The sequence below is a fragment of the Schistocerca gregaria genome, chromosome 1 (genome assembly GCF_023897955.1).
Source record: "Schistocerca gregaria isolate iqSchGreg1 chromosome 1, iqSchGreg1.2, whole genome shotgun sequence".
In the NCBI taxonomy this organism is placed as follows: domain Eukaryota; kingdom Metazoa; phylum Arthropoda; class Insecta; order Orthoptera; family Acrididae; genus Schistocerca; species Schistocerca gregaria.
This window is the reverse complement of record NC_064920.1, coordinates 280,252,509-280,274,255: the sequence shown is the minus strand read 5'-3', so window position 1 is coordinate 280,274,255 and position 21,747 is coordinate 280,252,509. Positions and strand designations below refer to the sequence as shown.

The 21,747-nt window shown below is 38.6% G+C and overlaps 1 protein-coding gene across 1 annotated transcript in view; it reads right to left on the bottom strand.

The window, feature by feature from the left end:
* LOC126341081 (ATP-dependent DNA helicase Q4) overlaps positions 1 to 21,747 on the bottom strand; it is a 126,766-nt gene that overhangs the window by 15,354 nt on the left and 89,665 nt on the right. The window contains exons 8-9 of the mRNA XM_050001748.1: positions 7,063 to 7,180; positions 1,255 to 1,430 (exon numbers count right to left, since the gene is read on the bottom strand). Coding sequence (XP_049857705.1) covers positions 1,255 to 1,430; positions 7,063 to 7,180 — 294 coding nt within the window. The remainder of the gene's footprint in view (positions 1 to 1,254; positions 1,431 to 7,062; positions 7,181 to 21,747) is intronic.

Here is a 21,747-nt window from a genome sequence, read left to right as displayed (position 1 = left end):
CCGAACAACTGGAGACTCGCTACAATATTTACCCATGTACAAGCCTATGCCATTTTTTAAGGTTCAGCTTCAGAGGATTTTATTTTTAAAATATTCTGTTAATCAAAATTATAAACTGTTTTACTGATATAAAGTATCTACTTAAGAAAGTAAACATTACACAATACTAGTTATTATCTACATTTTGTAAACACAAGGGGAAATAAAGTGAACAGAAAGAAATGGTTTACATTAATTTTTATCTTCATTTCCTTTCTTGCTTACTTACTATCCAAGCCGGTCGTCTGTGGTATCACATATTTTATCATGACACCACCACTAACTTCATATCATTATCTTCATGTTTAAGCTTACTGATATTTCTTCCTTCCTGACCCTTCACCCTTGGCATGTCCTCTTCTGAGTCATTCATTGCATTGGATATGCAGCACTTTTTAAAACCTTTCATAACAGATTCACTTGAGATCCTGTGCCAGGCACTAAGGATCCAATAGTTTAGCATGGATATTGAGGGCCTCCTTAACTCCTCTCCTCCCCCCCCCCCCCCCCCCTGCCCCTGGAGTGAGAATACAGTCTCCCTGGAGAAGATTCACTGAAAATCCACTGCAGACGAGCCTTAAAGTGTCTATCCACAAGAACATCTGTTACTTGACATTGTGAAGTCATATTACCAAGAATTATTAACAAGTCTGAACATTTTTTTGCTATCAGATCCTTAACTTCCTGGGCAAGGTGCCCCCTGAAAGTGTCCAGCACCAGCATTTTCCTTCCATTTAGCAGAGAGCCTGGTATTCTGTTCCAAACAACCAATACAACATCAGGTCATTTGCCACCCATCACTTTTGGAATCTAAAGATACATCCTGCAGGCAGTTTTTCCTTTGGTACGGTTTTTCAGCAGAGAATCACATATGGGAGGAGCTTCCTTCCATCTGCTAGTGCACCCAGCATTACTGTTAGTCTGGCCTTTTCACTGTCAGAACCTTGTACAGGAATACTTTTAATTCCCTTCAAATAAACAGTAAAATTTGATATCAATCACAATAAACAGGTGAACTAAGTTAAATATAGGAACAGAACACACAAAGAAAATTGAAAGAAATACAAGAAATGAAATAAGGAAGACAGATATAATTGTGTTACTTACTCAGCTTGGAGCCAAAAGCACATAGAAATTTTTGTTTTATTTACAACTCTTGCAAGTCAGTTACTAGGAAAGACTCCTAATTTAGGTAAACACAGAATGACTACTCACTTTACTATCAAGAAAAAGATGACAGAAAGCTGGCTGACCATCACGTCCAGCACGACCAACTTCTTGCACGTAACTTTCAAAGCTTTTTGGCATATTGTAGTGAATGACAGCACGAATGTCTCTCTTATTTATTCCCATGCCAAAAGCTACTGTTGCTACAACAATTCTTAGTTTTCCTGAAAAGTAAAATAACAATTAGGCATATCTAGCTTTCCAGAAAATCACCCAAATCTTCCAAAGAGATTATTCAATTCCCTAATTACAATAATATAGCAAATGCAACTATTAAGAGACGACATAAGGAGATACCCTTTTCTAAGTGAGAATATAATGGAAAAAAAGAAGGCTAAAGCACAAATCTGAGTGGTATAATCTAAACCCTGTTTCTCTGCACTCTTCTACACAAAATCAGTAGAACAGCACATATAATGGGTCACCATGAAACATATACTAATAAATATGAACCTGTAGTCCACTGCGCACACGGGGTCAATGCCATGCCAACTGTAGGTAGAATTATCACTGAGCATCACTTGGACAACATCAGAGAGAAGTCATATGGAAAGATCCAGTGACTTGCCTCGGTGTGAGAAGAATTAACATTCAGAAAAGCAGACCACCTTTTCACATGAGATTCTGTTACTATAAAGAACGATGTAAACAGGTCATGTTGTCTTCTTTGTTTTTCGGCCTATTTTTCCTCTGTTATATAGGTTATAGCATCTTTTGCTACTGCAATAGAAGTCTTACTAAGGTATTATGACAATATGCATTTAGCTTTATTTTATAGCCTTTTCAGTGGTTACTGTAACATTATCATTTTTCTGGCAATTCTATTGCTATGACTGTGAACAATTCTCGTGTTTTAAGTTACTACTATAAAGAGTGTTAAATTATCATTGTTATGGTACTAATGTCCTTTTTATGTTCTTCACATATGTGTGATAGATTTTGTACACAGTAATTTCACCGACATGCAATATATTCATGTTTTTTTGTTAGGTCCATTGCTAGCTCATCCTTTAGTGTATTTCGTTTTGATATTGTGTGAGGTGGCAATCTTTTATTTTGCCAGTAGTGTGTGTGTGTGTGTGTGTGTGTGTGTGTGTGTGTGTGTGTGTGTGTGTGTGTGTGAGAGAGAGAGAGAGAGAGAGAGAGAGTGCAATTGTAGACGATCTCACTACCACCAAATCAAAACAGAAAATGATCACATCCCACAATATTGAAACAAAATACACATAATTGAAATATGGTACTGGACATCCACAAGAAAGAAATGTAAATACATGAAATGTCAATGAAGGTACCGTGTACAAAAATCTAACACTTACGTGTAAAACAATGTTTCAGAAACAACACAGTCCCACTATGAGTAATGATAGAACTACATTAAAGCATGAGACCTGCTCAAGAGCCTAGCAAACAGAATTGTAAGAAAATTTGTATTGTTACAGTAAGACATTGTTATATCAGTTGCAAAACATAGTATAACCTATTACCTTGATTCATGTTATTTTGAATCTGGATGCTCATATACTGACAGTGTCTGAAGCAACCGCTGATACTTCTAACACTTGGCTTAAGAAAACACAACTTGGGCTTTGGTGTTACATCTCAAGAGTTGCCATCAAATGAGTCCAAATCAGCTGGTCCGAGAACCAACAAGGACTTGCTAACATCAAGTACTGAGTTTCCGGAAGAAAGGATATTTGACCCTTTATGTTTACAAATTACTACTATTACTACATATCACGGAAGGCAGGATGAGGATCGCTTCTACAGTGCTGAAACGAGTTTCTAACCAGGTTCACACAATGAATGTATATCACACATTAGTAACGCTAATGTGAAATAGTAATGAAAGGTATGATCTGAAAACATGTAAATTAGAATAAAAATGTACGTTTCAGAAGTATTTTCTGTTACAACCGTAGTAGACTAAAAACAACAGGAACCACAAACTGGCATGTTAAACCCCTATTACACAATGCTGCTAAGATGTAACCCTCTGCAACAGTACCAAAAGCATACACATTTGGAACTGCAGATCAATGCACATTGACCGATTACATGATAGTTGCGGGATACTCACAGCACAAATCTGTGTGTGCACTAGGTTGCAATAATGGGTGAAATTGGAGGGCGAATGTCCGAAGTCTTGTAAAGTTGTTCACTCAAATAAAAAATATCTGGGAGCTCAAGGTTCTTATTTATTAAATAAACAATTCTTGTTGTCTTATGAAGCTATGACGGAATTGTGCTATTACTGTTCTTAATTATGGGTTTAACTGTTCCTTTTATATGACGACACTTGTTTCCACAAGGATATTTGATCTAAATTGATGTGTATATAGAATTTTGCACATGGATAATCCAGTATTTTCGGAGCTATTGCTCTGACAGTGTCTGTAACTCTTGCGATTAGGGCAGAACGATGAGAAGCAAAAAAGCAGACATCGTTGGATTGGATGCTGGCTGGGAAGAAGGGGAGATGGCCTTAATAAAGGAACTGAAACCTGAAACCCCAAATGAATTTCTGAAATTTGTGAGAGCGGATGTGGCTTGTTTAGACAAGCTGCTGACGATGATACAGGAAGGAATTTATTCAAGTGACACAGTAATTTGGGGGCCGTTTCATCTAATCGGAAGTTAGAATCAAACCATTTGTTTATTCATCTTGTGAGCAGACACTCCCACTGACTATAGACAGTTTCTCCTTCCTAGCATGGTGAAATAAAGGAAAAGATATAGTCAAATCAAACAAAAACTTTCATCAATTAAGGTGCTACATACACAAATTGAAAATCACACATGTAAAGTGACATGCATATTTACTCAGAAATAAATGACTTCTAATGTACCTCATTATGAAACAGTGGGCCTTGAGGATCATACAGGTACTGTAGTGATTTGAGAATTTCTGTGTAAATTGTAGAACCACTCAGCCTTCTAACGTCTTGAACACACAATAGTCTGGATGTGAGTGTGGTATGGTAGAATCCTACCTACTGTGCGTAACATGTTTGTGTGCGCAGGTTTAAAACCAGTCGCGGGAAGATAGTAGATGCAGCGGTCGGACGGCACCGACAAGTACCTGGCAGGCAATCCATAGATATTTTAAAAAAAGTACTCTTGTAGACTCTTAACACAACCTTGTTAGAGGCAAGATAATTTTATGATTCATGTTAAGAAAGATCATGGTATCCAAGCCAACTTTCTTTTAAGTATAACTCAATTTGTTTCTAATGTCCAACTGTCCGAGAGACTTGCAGGAAGTTACACATTCATGTGGAAAGTGAAATTTTTATTGTGTATGGACGTCAAATACATTGTTAGTTGACGAAAAGTAAAGTTTGTAGGTCTACTTATTTTATAAGTAGAAAGAATCTAAAAATTCCTGTACCTAGCGTTATTCGACGGAGAAGTAGTCAAGCGGGTTTTCAGCAGCCTGATATTCAGTAAAGAAGAGTGGCCGCAAATTCCAATTAAGTCATCTCGTAAAGAAGTGGAAGGTGGTTTGGGAGAATAGGCAGATATAACCCAGTACCACACTCACACTAAGTCGTCAGAACGTTAAAACGTGTCGACCTGTGTGAAAGGACCGAGAAAACAGGAATTTTAAGTCAAAAACGAGAGAAGTAGCTGTTATGTGTTCTCATAGAAACCAAACATAATAAGACAAGGGAATTATCCAAGACATTGGAAAATGTTCAAGTATCCAATGGAACGAAATTTAAATGGAAAAACATTGAAGAAATGAAAAATTCAGAACGATAAAAACAGTAAAGAAGATTTCGACATATTTGTCTAAGAAGAAGTACGTATAGAACACTTCAGCTAAGAAGATTCAGTGCAGAGAGTATACAGATTTCACACACATCACAGGGAGGCAGACACGGAAACCAACATACATCCAACACTGCCGGCACCAGCTGCTGTTCACTCATGCTAACCTACCTCCACATCCGCTCACATACACAACGAGAATTCTACACCGGGTGAGCGTGAAATAAAACTTGATTACTTTAGTACGAAGTGCTACAAGATACTATTGAGTGAACTGTTATTGCGTAATTGTCATATTTAGTTTTAAATGCATACAAGAGCTAAGGCATATAAAAGTATATGGAAAATATACAACAGGTTGGGGAAACTCAAGACCCAGCAATAGCCATGAAGATTAGCAAAGAAGTGCCTGACAGGGCTGAGTTGAAAAATTTAACCGGAGCTCAGAGTCTTAAATTAAACTCATTAAATTCTCAATTAAATGCTCAGAGTTTATCCAAGACATAGACTTGGTAAATTCTCAATTAAATACTCAAACGACAAATTTAGGTTTGTTAAATGCCAAAGTCGACTCTCAAAGCAAGGAATTTAGTAATCTTTGCGAAGGCATGGGCATTCTGGAGACTGAATTTGACGCCATAAGTAATAAAGTAGAGAATTTAAAAATAGATTAAAAGAACGAGTTGACACATTCTTTGACCACTCATATAAATCATATGTTTACTGATCTTAGTCAGAAACAGAATGACACTTTTCGCAATTTATCAGAAATGTTAGAACTTGACATTGAGAACAAATGTAATAATGTAGAATCAGAACTTATTGAAAAGTTAGGATCTTTTGAAAACATGTACAATATTAAATATAATGATGTAAGACAGGGAATGAATACTTTGAATGATTGCCATTAATTCATTATGCTTATCTACACTCTCTTTCAATCGCAAATTACAGGTGTCAATACATAGGTAGATAATGTAGAAAGTAATTTCAAAGAGAAAATAGCTAACTCCAATATTATAAATGTAATTAGTTTGGGGGAACAATTTGGAGAAATTATAAATCGAAAGATTACTGAGAGAATAACACCCAGGAACGTATTGCCTATTCCTCCTTCCGAACTTAATGATACCAGGAAGGGTATGGACGGCCTGTGGAGAGAAATAAAGTTTATCCAAGACAAAGTAGAAAAACGGGTAACTTCACCTAAGGTAATGTTAACTAGTGAAGCGGTGACTGATTTGCAAAGGGGAGCTAATTCAGGGTTAACTAGGCAATTCCCTAAATTTAAGCCAGACAGAGATGTACATCTGACCCCTTTCTTAAAGATTTAACCAAGCTTTGCCAACAAATTGGGAAGATTCCAAGAAGATCGAATTTGCTGTCGGGTTTCTTCTAGGGGAAGCCTCAGAATGGGGAACAGTAAATATTGAGAATTTTTCCTCTTGGGAAGACTTTCAAAAGAAATTTAAAAAGAAGTGCTCGTCTGCCAGTGCTCAAGAAAAGTTAATATCAAATCTATGATACCCAAAATATTATAATACGACTTGGGGTACTATAAGGAAATATTTTGATTGGCATTTAACACAAGCAAAAAAAGGAGGGGAAATACCATGTATAGGGTGTAAAATTGTATATCCCCCAGGGACGTTAACATTTTGAGTTAAAGGGCGGAGTAACGGCCGGCGGATACAGAGTTGTTTTCGGTGTTTTTTCCAAATAGTTTCCTGCACCGAATTCCTTTAAAATCTAGAACTATTCTGTAATCTTATTGCTTAGAAAACCGGATATGATTATGAAATAGAGAATAACCTAAGAGAGTCACAGAAAAAAGAAGATATCTAGACGAAATAAACTGAGTAGAGTATTATATTTGTGGAAAATATAATAAGATGTGGCTAGCTGAACACCTGTTATACCGTAATGTACAGATTTTCCATTTTGTATAGAGTATTTTATACCTTTTATGATATGTGATTTTTGAAGTATCAATGTACTGTATAGCGGTTTTTGAACACTTACCTGCCATGAAAGCTTGCTGAACAGTTTTCCTGCGAAATGCAGTAAGGCCAGCATGGTAGGCCTCAGCATTCCAAGAAACACGGCCTCGCCTCGCATTTGATTCACGTTTGGTGGGATCCTGTAAAATTTAGGTTCATTACAAGTAATTTATTTTCTCTGTGCAGCACATAGTTATGTTAAACACAACAGTACATGTTTCTAATGATCTGACTCATTTTAATATTGTGGCTAGAAATTACAAACCAAAGTAATTACTTGTAACACTATATACTGAGGAAAACAGAGAATAAAAATGGTAAAAACCAAGGTAGCACCAGAAAGTTCAGTGCCTAGAAAGCAAATTACTTTTGTTTGAGTTGTATCTTTGCTCACATAGTCCTGTACAATTCACATAGAAAGAAGTAACAACAACAACAACAACAACAACAACAACGATGATGATGATGATGATGATGATGATGATAAAAGTGTGGAGCGGAATCACTGGTTGGATACGTGATGAAAAAGAATGGAAAATACGCAGAAAAAATCATCACCAACAATTTTCACTTCCTCATTTTTAAGGCAGATAATCAGCCTCTTTTACATATGAGTACGGCATGTTGTACCTTCATATTTAGTTAACAACAAACCTTAAATTGCTGTGGTTGATTGACACAACCTTTTACAACATTTATTTTTCAATCAGGTTGTTATAAATTAAGAACAATCCCTGTTGTTTTAAGAATTTATTGCTGTAGTAGTACAAACATTTTACTACAGAAAATGTAAACAAGCATGAGGTTAAAGTAGCTCCTATTTAAATCATGTATGGCATAAGCAGTGCAATGAACCAAAATATTCTGACACTCTTCAAGTCGTCATACCCTGACAGTGCACATGCTCTGTCAAAAAAGGAAAACTAAGATTTAACATCCTACCAAGAATGGGCCCAATACAGATAGAGCAAAAGCTCAGTTCAGTCAAAAACAGAGCAGGAAATTTGCTTTTTAGGTTTCAGAGAAACCAACTTGCCATTTGCTTTTGGTGATATATGGAAACCATGGAAAACATAAAGGTGATTGGTTGATCGGGGACTGTAAATCCGCTCTTTCCAAATGTAAGTCCTGTTTCTTATTCACACCCAAACTTTCATCATGCATGAAGGAAACAAAACATGATAAAGGATGCTTAAACATTAAAGTGATCTTTTTCTGGAATTTCACAACAAAATTCCTCCTTCACCTAATGGAAGAGGAGGATTAAATTGAAAGTATACTAGCCAAGTGCAGGGCACCACTTGACATAACTATGGAAATCAAGTAGCTGATACAACATTACTGTTGACTGCTGTGGCGCCACTACCCAGAAGATGTTCATCATCAAAAGCAACCTCAGATGAGAGACTCAGAATCTGGCATAAAAACCAGCTCCAAAGGAAAATCTCATTCCAAAAACTGACAACAGAAGGATCCAAATGCAAACTGCAGAAATGTGCTTTCACGCAACCACCTCTCACATTTTGGACTGAAACCTTCTGTCATTGGGTTAACATCAATCAAGGACCAATTTGTGGCCCTCACCCACAAGGAAATGATGTCTAATGTCCTATGTGGTTTCCTAGCAACTTACAGGATCACCCTGATTGATGGCCACAGCCCAGTGGAGCGGCTTCATGGCTGTTCATCATCACAGACTCTTTAAACATGCTGTGTCTGCCACCAGCACATGTCATTGCCTAGCCCACTCCTTTTGGGTGAGCAACCCAGCACAGGTTCCCAAGCTCAAACACAGCCTGATACATGCCTGTGGAAACATCTCTCCATGATTTTTACTGTGGCCTGAATACGTCGACTTTGGTAACACTTCCATAGTCACCTCCAATTTCATCAGCCTGGTCAGCATCCGCAGATTTCTCTGCCCCTGGTGGACTCTCCACATCTATAGAGGTTCAATAAACTTCCAGGAGGGGTCTCATCCTGTCCAGGCCTTTCGTAGCAATGCCCATTGATATCAACCTGCTGCTTTTCCTGGTGGTGGCTCCCCAAATCATAGGCTACCTACATTCTTTCCATTCAGTAGTCACTGCTGGAGTGGAAGGGGGGGGGGGGGGGGGGGGGGGGAAGTAGGGAACTAGGGGTGCCACCGGAAGTCACTATGGAAAAGGAGTAGATGACGCAAAATTACTGTCGGCTGCTGTGGTGCCACTAACAAATGAATGCTTTTCATCAAAAGCCCCACAAGTTTCATGTGTAACTCATCTTTAACAAAAGTGAAGACAACTCAGGATCTATGACACGTGCAAATAGAACTTTGAAAATTTTTGTAGTTGGGGGAAGTGTTGGTTTTCTAACCATGGAGGAACTACAGCTACTAATGCAAATCACACAGTGTTAACAGAATTTAACGGTAGCTATATTACAAGCAGTGTAAGCATTACTGAATATACCAGAAACAACTCCAGTGCCTCCCATGTTTATAGCTTTCCCACCATTTAATGAACAACATGAGAAATGCAATGCTTAGAACCAACATTCGCAGTTACACTTTTTTGGCATGCCAAGTCTTCAATACGGAAAGACAAAAGACCAAGCTTCTGTCAGAAATCCCGAACTCCACTACAAAATCTAGAACCATTAACAGAACTTTGAGTTGCCTAGAATATTTTCTTTACTCCAAGAATATTTTTTCAGTAAAAACAGATGGTATTGCAGCCAGGTTAGATGTTCAGCTAGGGAAAAATTGTCCCAATCAATCTTGCAGACTGGACTGACAATCTACATGGATTAAGTAGAAATAGCAATTTCAAATGTATGCATGGACAGAATTACTTGAACACTCTAATCTGGGACATTATAGTGCATCTTACACCTGACTTGGAAGTGAGCTATTTCTTCTTCTTCTTCTTCTTCTTCTATTGGCACTACATTCCGTGATGGGACTTGGCCTCCTCAATAATAAGTGAGGAACCATGCACTGAGGAAACCGGATCTATCTCTGAAGAGTAATGCGATACATTTGGGCCTCAATCTCTTTGATGTCTGCCGATGACGCTAATGTTAGGTACTTTAACAAAATTGTGGATGCCAGTCGAAGATTGACTGAGAGATTGCAGAAGAATGTTAACATTTCAGTTGGATCATGTCATGAAATGTTAACACAGCCTCTTGGAACTGATAGTGTTGCCACCAGGGATGTCCCATGGCTCACAAGTCAAGACCAAAAAGCCCTTCACCTCGCAATCTGTGAAGACCTTTTAAATCACACAAATGAGAACAAGATATGTTCCTTAAGAGAATCATAACTCGTGATGAGATGTGTGTCTATGGTTACAATGTTGAGACTAAGGTTCAATCTTGGCAATGGATTGGGAAAGGTTCTCCAACATCACAAAAAGTTCATCAGGTTAGGTCACATGTCAAAGCCATGATGCTGAGTCTTCTTTGACGTTGAAGGATTCGTTCATCATGAATTCATGGCACATGGATAAACTGTTAATTGATGATACTATCAGAACATGTTGCGATGCATGCGAGAAAATGTGACAAGGAAACAGCCTGAAATGTGGTGAGACAATTCATGGCCCTTGCATCATGATAAAGTACCCGCACATTCATCCTTGTTGGTGCATGACTACTGCACAAAAAACGAAATCGCTATGCTGCCTCATCCTCCAAACTCTCCAGACCTGATCCTGCAGATTTTTAAGTTAAAAACCCCACTGAAAGGACGAAGATTTGCAATGACAGATGAGATAAATGAAAATTCGCAGACGGTGCTTTGGGCACACCAACAAGAGGTGTACTAAGACTGCTTCTGGATGTGGGAATGCCATTGGAAGCAGTGCATCAATTGTCAAGGGGAGTATTTCGAAGGAGAAGTAAAAGGTAAGCATGGAAAAATATTACAGACAAAGTTTCTAAAACTGTTTGAACAGACCTCGTACTGTAATTTCTTAGACTTTCCTGGCAATTTTGTGACATCTCATTGAATCAAGTGTATTGCCGGGGGTCTGCGTTTATCTAACAATATTTTGACGTTGTACCTTGGCGTCTTCATCAGGTGCTTCCTGTAACTGAACAACAGGATGACCATGTCCCGCATTTATGTCTGGACAATGTCTGGCATTCCCTACGCTATCCGCTCACGCTGCAACCATGTTAGTTGATCGCCAAATGTTCCATCTTCCGTCCGCACCCACTCCCGCTGTTTTCCCTGGTGGTGGCCGTTTCAAGGCGTACCCTACTAGGTCCGCGCCCACCAGGCACGTTCCTAGCACTGTCGACAAGCTGTGTTTGCTGTTGGTGATCATTCCGACTTTCTCCAATGAGACCGTGTCGGTTGGTCGCCAGGTGTTCCATCGTCCGTCCATTGGTCTGGCCAATGTAAGATAGCCTGATGTTCAGTCACAGGAAGCACCTGATGAAGACGCCAAGGTACGTCGAAATATTGTTTTAGATAAATAAACACAGAACACTGACAGTACACCCGATTTAACGAGATGTCGGACCTCGTACTGTCTGAAAGAAGTTGCAGAAATATTCAGTCAGATCTTGGTAAAAATTTCAAAGTAGTACAAAGATTGGTAACTTGCCTTAAAAGTTCAGAAAGGCAAAATTGTGCACTTCAGGAAACAAAAAAATTTAGTACTTTATGAGTGCAATATGAAAGACACAATTGGAATCACCCAACTCCTTCCAATACCTGGGTGTAAGACTTTGTAGGGATATGAAATGGAATGATAACATAGGCTCAGTTGTGGGGAAACAAGTGACAGACTTTGTTTATTGGTAGAATACTAGGAAACTACAATCAGTCTACAAAGGAGATTGCATACAAATAACTCATGCTATCGATTCTGGAATATGACTCAAGTGTGCAAGCCCCTTACCAAGTAGAATAATGATGAGAGAGCATACTGAACGCATATAGAGGACACCAGCACAAATGGTCAGAGGGTTGTCTAACCCACAAGAGGGTGTCAGAGATGCTGAAGAAACTGTTCTGGCAAATTCCTTAATCTCTGCTTGTATTTCAAGCGCAAGGCCAGCAGTCCTATCACTTCCGCCGGCCACATATATGAACTGAGCAGGGAGTCAGAACTCGTGCAACAGGCATCGTTGGTGCCAATGTGAGCCACAAATTGCAGACGACAGCATCCTGCTCATTCGACAGTCACAGGCAAGGCCACCCACAGGCAAGGCCACCTCCACATCTCTGATGAGGCTCCCTGGCAGACACACTGAGTGAACACTGGCCTTCTTTCCAGCCCTGAGCACTATCTGCTGAAGGGTCTCCATAACACGCCTAACGTTGGAGCTCTCGATAACTAGTAAACCTCTCTCGCAGTGTGCCTGCTCGGATCCTGTTGAAGGAGTGGCCACCTGTCCATGTGAATGGACATGGCCAGATGGCCTAGCTCCACATTGAACCTCCACGCCGAGTGACACAAATGCATTAGCACTCACCACTTACCCTGCTGTGAGGATGGTGCCATCAGAACGGGTGCACTAGAAGGAGCCTCAGAAGCAGAGACCATGGGCAAAACAAGCGACACTTGAGGTGTCCCATGCAACACACAAGATTCTCCACCACCGCTGCACCCCGTGGCTGTATGCTGAAGGTGACTGACCGTAGCCAAAAGTTCATTCAGCTGTTTGTGAACTGCGGCCACCTCTCCTCCTGCATCCACACACAGCATGCACACATCCTAGCCATCCTAGCAAGACTAAATGAAGAAGTAAACTATAAAAGCAGACAATCCTAGATATGCAATTTGCTACCCTCCCAATGTGTCACCAATGGACCCTTATGCATTAATGAGCTGGCTGTTCAGTGAGCAACTACTGCCCTACAGAATGAATGAATTCATTTACAAAAATACGAGATTAAACCTCTTAAACAGAAAAACAAACGAAGAAAGCAGAGTTAAAAAGAAAAACACTTAACTTGTCACACTGTAGACATACCAGCCAAGATCTGTAGCCTGCGTGTAACTTCTTAATTTCATGTTTCAGGAATAAATTCATCCAGAAGGTTATTATAGCAACATAAGGAGAATAATATTTCTTTATTTGCTTTAAGCATGAACATTTTCAGTAAACTTTATATCCCTTTCTTGTCTGCTGTTTGTGTTCCTTCACTACTTTCACTTTTAATTTTAACAAATCTATTTGCACTTATTTTGTGGCTGTATTCAACTGTGATGTCACAATAGTATTTTTGCAGTCATATCAAAAGGGTGATGAAGGCTTTTGCACAATGGGTTGGTCTAGTATGCAATTTTAAATATTTTTAGATTTTTCTGTTAACCTGCAAGTTTCAATATGAAATTAACCTGCTGGGCTTTTTCTTGAAATTCTGTGAAATGATCCTCCTGCTTTACATCACATAACTCTGAAGCCAGGACCCACAGAAGTTAAAGGCACTCCCTAATTACTTTCAGGAAGAAATCTGCTTCAGTATTTATGCAGGTGTAAGAGGAAACAGCCTTTTCGTACAAATAAGTGGATGAAACAGGTATAGTTGTTACCATTTAATTTGATAGTATTGGGAACTCCACCTTTAAGTTTAACTAGAAATTTCTAGCTGATAAAAATTTGTAATGTTTTTATAACTTAAAAGTCACTGGAAGCCTACAGCAGCTGCTTGCTTCAATTTGAACTTAATGTGGATTTCAAAATTATTTTCTCTTCCAAGAGATTGCGGATCCAGTTGGTATTACCAAACAGAGCAGGGAAATACTCTTTGAAAGCTTTTCTAAATCCCTTCATCACATGTTCTTTAACTATGTTCTTGACATTTCCATTTGAAGAAAGATGAATGTATACTAGAAAATTGTGAAGGGCATCAAAGCACTCAATTTCACTGGAATGTTAGACATGTCTCAAACTGTGGTCTTTTTAATAAACATTTTGATACAGTCTTGCACAGTACAAAAGCTTGGACTTAGTCCCAAAAGTAAAAAATTTTAACTGTTGATTTTTTAACAAGGGGGGAAAAAGAAGAACAAGAAGACTGCAAAATAAACCACAGTCTGCAGCCACACATTGACATGGGAAAGTTGTAGCTAGTGAGAAAAAGATAAACTTCATACAATATGAGAACAATTCTGCCACTAGATAGCCATCTGACTTCAATGTGTGTCAACAAAAATTAAGGAATACTTGTCATTTCCTCATATAGTGTTGCAGCAAAAATTCAATAATTAATGAGCTGCCATTTAATAAAATTAATTGCTTTCTCTGTATCATGAGGCACAGAATTCTTTTGCATGTACGTAACAATACACTGACTAACCAATTTCAAATGAAGAAAATTTAAGCCTAGAATAACAAGGTGGGGTAAAAAATTATCCCAGTCCGTATATTTTTTTATCCTATGTCAGTACTACTGGCTTCTCGGGAGGGAGTCACCGTTCACCTTTCCATACACTATAATCTCTCAGGCTTTATTCTCCATCATCCTTCAACAGGAGTACTTCAAAATTTATCTGTCGGGGTAAAAAATAACCATGCCTTGTTATTTATGTTATATTTTTTTCTTTACAAACTAGGTGGTACTTTCCTTAGTAGACATAGAAAATGTCTTCTGACATAATATTAAAACTCCAGAGGAAATAATGACAGAATTTGAGCATCAGAGGCTGAAGATGTACCTTACAGCGACTCAGACGAAGATATAAGTGAACCTGAAGACAGTCGTATCACAGATGACAAGGAGGATGACGAATTCGATTTAACATCATTTGAGATTGATTCATCAGATAAATGTGGTCACCAAGTAAGGAAAATTTTATATGGCAGAAATGGGTATTGTTGGAACATACACTCCTTATATAAGAAGCGTTGAGAGTGCCAGTAAAGACTATAGCGGTAGAAGTATCTGATGCACTATGTGAGGCAACAAATGAAACATCTCCCTTGAAACTATTTGAACTGTTGTTTATTAACAACATTGTTTCACTAATAGTTACATACACAAACCAAAAACTTGTTGATTCAAGGGTAAAATTCATATCACTACAACGGTATATTGGAGATACTGACCAAAATGAAATAAAAGCATTATTTGGTATACTTTTTATGAGTGGACCTCTAGAAAATGCCCATGTCAGTTGTACTGATGCATAGTCTGTATTATACTGGTCCCCATTTCTCCAAGGAGTTACGATGAAAAATCAATTTAATTTTGTAATCAATAATCTAAGATTTGATTACCAACATATTAGACTGCAAAGAAGAGCAGCAGACAAGTTAACCACATTTAGTGATTTATGGCATATGTTTGTCAAGCTGTACAGTCCCTCTGCTCTCCTAAATATTGGCGAGACACTCCTTAGCTTCCAACACAGATGCCCATTCAGAATTTATCTGCCAAGCAAGCCGAAAAAATATGGGCTAAAGATAATTTCATTATGTGACGCGAAGACATATTACTTTTATGGGGCGCATCCCATATTTGGAAAATGACACTAGAGGTACGTGTGTTTCAATTCCTACATATTATATGATGAAATTATGTAAACCTATATATACGAAACAACATTACAATGACAACAGGTTTGCTTCTTTAGCAGCCGACAGAAGGTTGACAATGGTTGGCACATTACGGGGAAAAAAAAAAAAAAAAAAACACAAAAAAAAAAAAACAGAAATCTCAGGATTCCTGCTTCAAACTGCCAAGAATAGGCCAGTTTCTTCATTTGTATTCATTTACAGGAGAGAAAAAAATGTGGGAGTCATACATTCTGAAGAAAAATAAAAATGTTATTCTTCTGTCAATGATGCATGAGATAGGTGAAATAGATGAGAAGGCAAAGAAATCGAACACAATACTTATCTACAATAACAACAAATAGGGAGTCGATGTATTTGATTTACTACGCAACAACAAGACCACGGAATGAAAAACTAGGTGCTGGCCAATTCGATACTTGATGGGCTTTTAGATGCCTATGACCTATGGCTTGTATAAGAATAATGGCGACACAAACACCCGAAAATATTTTCACAATCATTTGCTTTTCGGGTGGTTGAAGCAGAAATGAAAGACAGGCTCACAAGAAAAAATTTACACAAAGAGCTTCTCGTAAGCATGGAACAGATTTTGACACATTTTGGGAGCGATATTCCAATCTCAGCAGCACAACCAGAAATGATCTTTTTAAAAAAAAGTGGATGATGCTTTCTTTGCGGTCAGAAAGAAGGCTGGAAAAGTTCCTTTGAATGCGGCATGTGTCTGAAACCAGTGTGCAAAGACCATTGGAAAAATATGTGTCAAAGTTGCCATAACAGTTTAGTTTGAAAATGCTTGATGTAGTCTAGGAAAAGTGGTAGATTTTGGGAAAGACACCCAGAACCATGGGTCAGGGGAGACTTACCATATGGGATGAGAAGGAAAGACTGATTCACATTCTTATCCTGTATGGTAAGTCCCCCCTAACCCATGGGTCTGGATGACTTTCCTAAAATCTACTCCTTTTCCTAGATCTCTCCAGTCCTTTTCCTTAACCCTTTACCATTCTTCTTTCCCCTTCAACCCCTCTGCCTGAAGAATAATCACAACAGTCTTTTATATGTGTATTCTGCTGCCGCTTGGTGAGTAGATATTTTATGTCCAATTAAATAATAAAATACATTGATATTATAACTGTTAGTTGTTTTGTCATATTGTAAAACATCAACAATACTTTGTAATAAATGTTGCATACAGTTTCATTGCTACTTTATATTATTTCAGAACCATTTTTTTAACAGAGATAATTTAGAAAAATGTGGAGAAAATCTTATCCCAGCCTATTATTTATGTCTTGAGAGTCACACTTTTTTACTCTAGGGTTAATGAATCACCTTGTTACCAATGTTACAGCCATCAACTAATTTAATATATGACTAGAGGTGAAATACTGTATCGGTAAACATTGTGCAAAGTAAAAAACTACTTGCGAACAGGCCAAAGAGATTACATTTTGCACCCATGACAGTGTAGTTTCTGGCTGGCACCTGACTTGACAAGCAGACAAGACCCATGACAGTGTAGTTTCTGGCTGGCACCTGACTTGACAAGCACACAAGACACATGGGCATCAAGGCGGACATGGGCTGTGGCAGAGCACCACAAAGCCCAATGGGTTTCAGTGCGGCTCTGTCAGCTGCCCAGGCAGCCCAAGTCAAAGATCACCCATCAATCACGGCTATGGTCCTAGGCAGGCCATGCAGGCTCAACGCACGCCTCTGCTCCTTGTTTGCGGACACAAGGAGAATTGTCCACTGTCCAGAAACAGCAGGAAACTATGCTGGACCGGGTCAACAGGCTTTCGGCTACTGCTCAAAGCTGGAAAACACTGGTGCACCAGAGGCGAAACCTGTGGCATCTTTGATACCATTACAATCGCCTAATTAACCCCCCTGTCACTCTGACTTTCAATGTGAATCATCTGACAAGTGTGTTTTCACCTGAAGTGAGTAGTGGACAGTGGCAGATTTGCTTATTTCTGGGCAGAGGGCAAAACTGGGAACTGGCCGTACAGATGGCTCCTTATGCCTCAGCAACAGGTACAAGGTGCTATCCTCTATTGATCACACATATGAACCACTGCCTCTCCTGTTCAGCTAGTGGCCAATTTTCCTGCCCAATTCTGACAAGTGCAGAGGGCAGCTCTGTTAGTCATTGGCAGCTCAACCATTAGGCGAGTAATGGTGCCCCTCAGGGAATTAGCAGGTAGGTCAGAAAAGAATGCCAATGTGCACTCAGTATGTCTGCCAGGAAGTCTCATCTGATATGTGGAAGAGGCTCTGCCAGCGGCCATCAAACACACTTGTTGCAACAGGCTGCAAATCATGGCTTGTGTCTCCATGAATGACATCTGTCACTTGTGTTGTAAGGCCATTATTGGTTCCTTTTGGTGGTTGGCTCATTTGGTGAAGGCACCATCTCACAAAGCGTACATGCTAAGCTCACTATCTGTAGCATCGTACCCAAAGTAAATCACAGTCCTCTTATTTGGAGCAGAACGGGATGTCTAAACGAGAGGCTCATGTGATTCTGCGATGGTATCAGATGCACATCTCTCAACCTCCATTATTGGGTGGAGAACTGGAGGATCCCCCTCATAGGTTAGGTGTACACTACATGCAGGAAGCAGTTACTTTCTATACATATTAGAGGAAACTCCCTTGGGATCAGTGACAAATTGCCTGCTAAAATCAAAGACACGTCAGCCACATTATTTTCTGAGAGCGTTTGCCCTTGCAAATCAGAAATGGAAAATATCAATATGGTATCAGTAAACGGCAAGTGCATTCAAGGTGAGATACTATAATTACAATTGCTTACGGAAGGTAATAATGTGCAGATAACACTGGGAAAAAAAATTGGTTGGACCCAAAAGTAAATAGCAACAAAATCCCAAATATACATTGGAATATATACAGTACGATTACACATTAATGGTGGTGGCATAGTTATTGCACTGAAGAATTAGAAAATATAAAGTGAAGTTATTACAGATTCAAAATGTGAAATAAATGGGTTGCACTTAAGCATCTAAGACGGATCACACATGGTAACTGGATGCTTTCATAGTCCGGCTGTGTCAGGAGCTGTAATAGCATGGTGCTTCAGGATAGAATCACAAAACTTCATGAATAAGTTTCCTGATCACAGTAAAGCAGTAGGGGGACAATTCAATTTGTCAGAAATAGAACGGGAGAGCCATTCTATCAAAGTATTCATGTGACATTATTCTGAATTTCTTCTCTGAAAATTACTTCAAGCAAACACTGGAAAGTTGTAAAGGGACACCCTCATTTAGCATTAATTTTCCTCAATAGAAGCAGTCAACACCAGAAATATCTTTCAATTCTGAATAGGTTAATTTTATCTCACCTGTTTTTCTAAAACATTTCATACGATTTTGTACACAATGTGTTATATTTCAAGCTAAAATAAAAAAAAAATTATACTTCATTTTCTTTATAACAAACAATATGTACCAGCTCTGAATGTACAGCTAAAATTATTTTCTTTTAGAAACATCTGAAACTACGAAATGCTTGGCACACTTAAAATTTCTGTTATTAATTATGCAATTTAGTACTGTTCATTATGTTTATCTCTGGATTCTTTTATAAAATAATAACATAAATTAATAGAAAAGCATTTGTCAAGAGAATTTGTAAACCCTTTGGAATATTGTTAGTACTGCAGAGTCAAGGAATAGTGGGCATGCCTCCGATGTGATTAGACATGTTTTGGTAATTTGGAATAACAATGTAATTTCGGCTTTGTTAATGTGAAAATTCAAATGACAGTGTGTTACAAAAAAATGAGAATAAATTATCGTGAAGAAAACAAAAAATACAGTGCAGGTTTATTTAGAACTACTTGTGTCAACTGGCACCATGACAACCTACAATTTCAAAAATGTTGGCTTCAAGAATCAGCCCCTAGACTTGAAGAACTGGAGCCAACTACGAGAAAATAAGGTAAAGTAAAGTTCTTTTGTAAATCTCACTCCTCTCGAAGCTTATTAAAAGAAACTTACTGGCAGATTAAAAATATATACCAGATCGAGAATTGAACTCGGGACCTTTGCCTTTCACCAGCAAGTGCTCTACCATCTGAGTTATTCATGCGCAACACACGATCCGTCCTCACAGCTTTACTTCCACTAGTACCTCATCTACTACCTTCCAAACTTCACAAAGCTCTCCTGCAAAACCTGCAGAACTATCACTCCTGGAAAGAAGAATGTTGCAGAGACATGGCTTTGCCACAGTCTGGGGGATGTTTCCAGAATGAAATTTTCACTCCGTAGCAGTGTGTGCGCTTATATGAAACTTACTGGCAGATTAAGACTGTGTGCTGGACAGGTCATGAGTCGTGCTTGGGTGGCTCAGATGGTAGAGCACTTGCTCGTGAAAGACAAAGGTCCCAAGTTCAGGTCTCAGTCCGGCACACAGTTTTAATCTTCCAATAAGTTCCATATTAGAGCACACTCAGCTGCAGAGCGAAAATTTCATTCTTATTAAAAGAGTTAATTCACAAATGATGTGAGGGAGAGGTAGAATACAAGTGGTGGTGTCATCTGGGATCAATTGGCTAATAATGAAATTTTGTCTGTTGCAGAAGAATGGAGAGTGATTTGTGTCGTTTGCAGTTTATGTGTGGAAGAATTTCGATCACATGAAGAAAGAAGACTGAGGGCTGCCCAACAAAGAAAATAGTACCAAGAGTGAAGATGTACTACCAACAATGACAGACTGGTTCAAATGAAAAAGGACTTTACAACTATAACCAGGGACATCATAAAAGAAAGACAAGTACAAACCATTTGTGAAGCTCTCAGAATGTTAATTTGTTTGTGGACTCATGTGCTTATTAACAAAATGAAGAGAGATAAGGATAGGAGTGAGGTAGAAGTGAAAGCTGTTGGATGCAGTCACGACACGACTGAGCCAAGTGAAATTGTAGTCACTAAAGAAACAATAAAAACTGATATCTGCAGTTGATTTTGGCAAAGACAGTGGAACTGAAGACAGATAACAATAATAAATTGGACAGGGTACTAGATCAAATGGACCAACTAAGTAATCAAGTTTCAGAGCTAAAAAACAGGTTGTCAGAGAGGTTAAAAAGTGTGAATGAAATAGTTGATGTTTTAGAATATAAATTTAATGTTTTGGAAAATGACTTTATATAGCTGAATCAGGAAGACAATCAAAAAAATGTTAATAACAGCAGTGTTGGACAGAAGGCCCTAGAAAAAAATCACCAGTTAAGACCAAAACATTTTAAATGTTGAAACAATATGCAAACTAATGTAACTGTTTTAGATCAAAGAATTTCAGCAGTTCACAAACATGTGTGAATGAAAATCTATGTGCAAACAATGGTATTGCATGGTCCAACATTCATATCAAAAGTTTTCCATCAGACAATTTACATACAGTGTATCTCATACACCACTGTAGAGAGAGTTTGGTGTCAGGTATGAATGACCATCAAAAAATTAAATTTGTGAAATGATGGTTGAAGGCAAAGCTCTATCATGAGTAAATTTAAATTTACGTCATTGGGAAACATCAAAGTTTAAGAAAAGCTTTTTAGATAAATTTTAATCAGAATCTGAACAGGGGATAATTACCGTATTTACTCGAATCTAAGCCGCACCTGAAATTTGAGACTTGAAATTCAAGGGGAGAGAAAAGTTTTAGACCACACCTCCCAATCAAAACAAAGTTAGTCCATTGTAACACGAGACACAATTAAGGTCGAATGGATGAAGATACAGCTACAGTAGTTTGGTTCGAGTTGTAAGCTTAACAGTTAAGCTTCGCCAAGTAGCCATTGCTATGTGCCGGATGCTCCATCCGTATTTATATGGGTACCCTTCCTTTTTCATGTGTTATAATTGATTGCTTGTTTTGCTTTGATCTGATAAGCGACGTTCTCTTTGTTATAGGTGTTTATGTCACTCTAAGGTCAAAATGCATTACTGTACTGCATTGTTTGTCCCATTCTGATAATGAGCGTTTAGGACCTGTCGCCGCTCGCAGCGTGGTTTGCTTTTGTGCGCGTTACCGTGGCATTCAATTGAAAGGGGGGGGGGGGGGAGGGAAGGGGGAGAGAAATTGTCTCATAAGCAAAAAAAATGGCAAAGAGGCTGCTATTTGTTGTTACTTACACTGCTGCTTTCTTTGA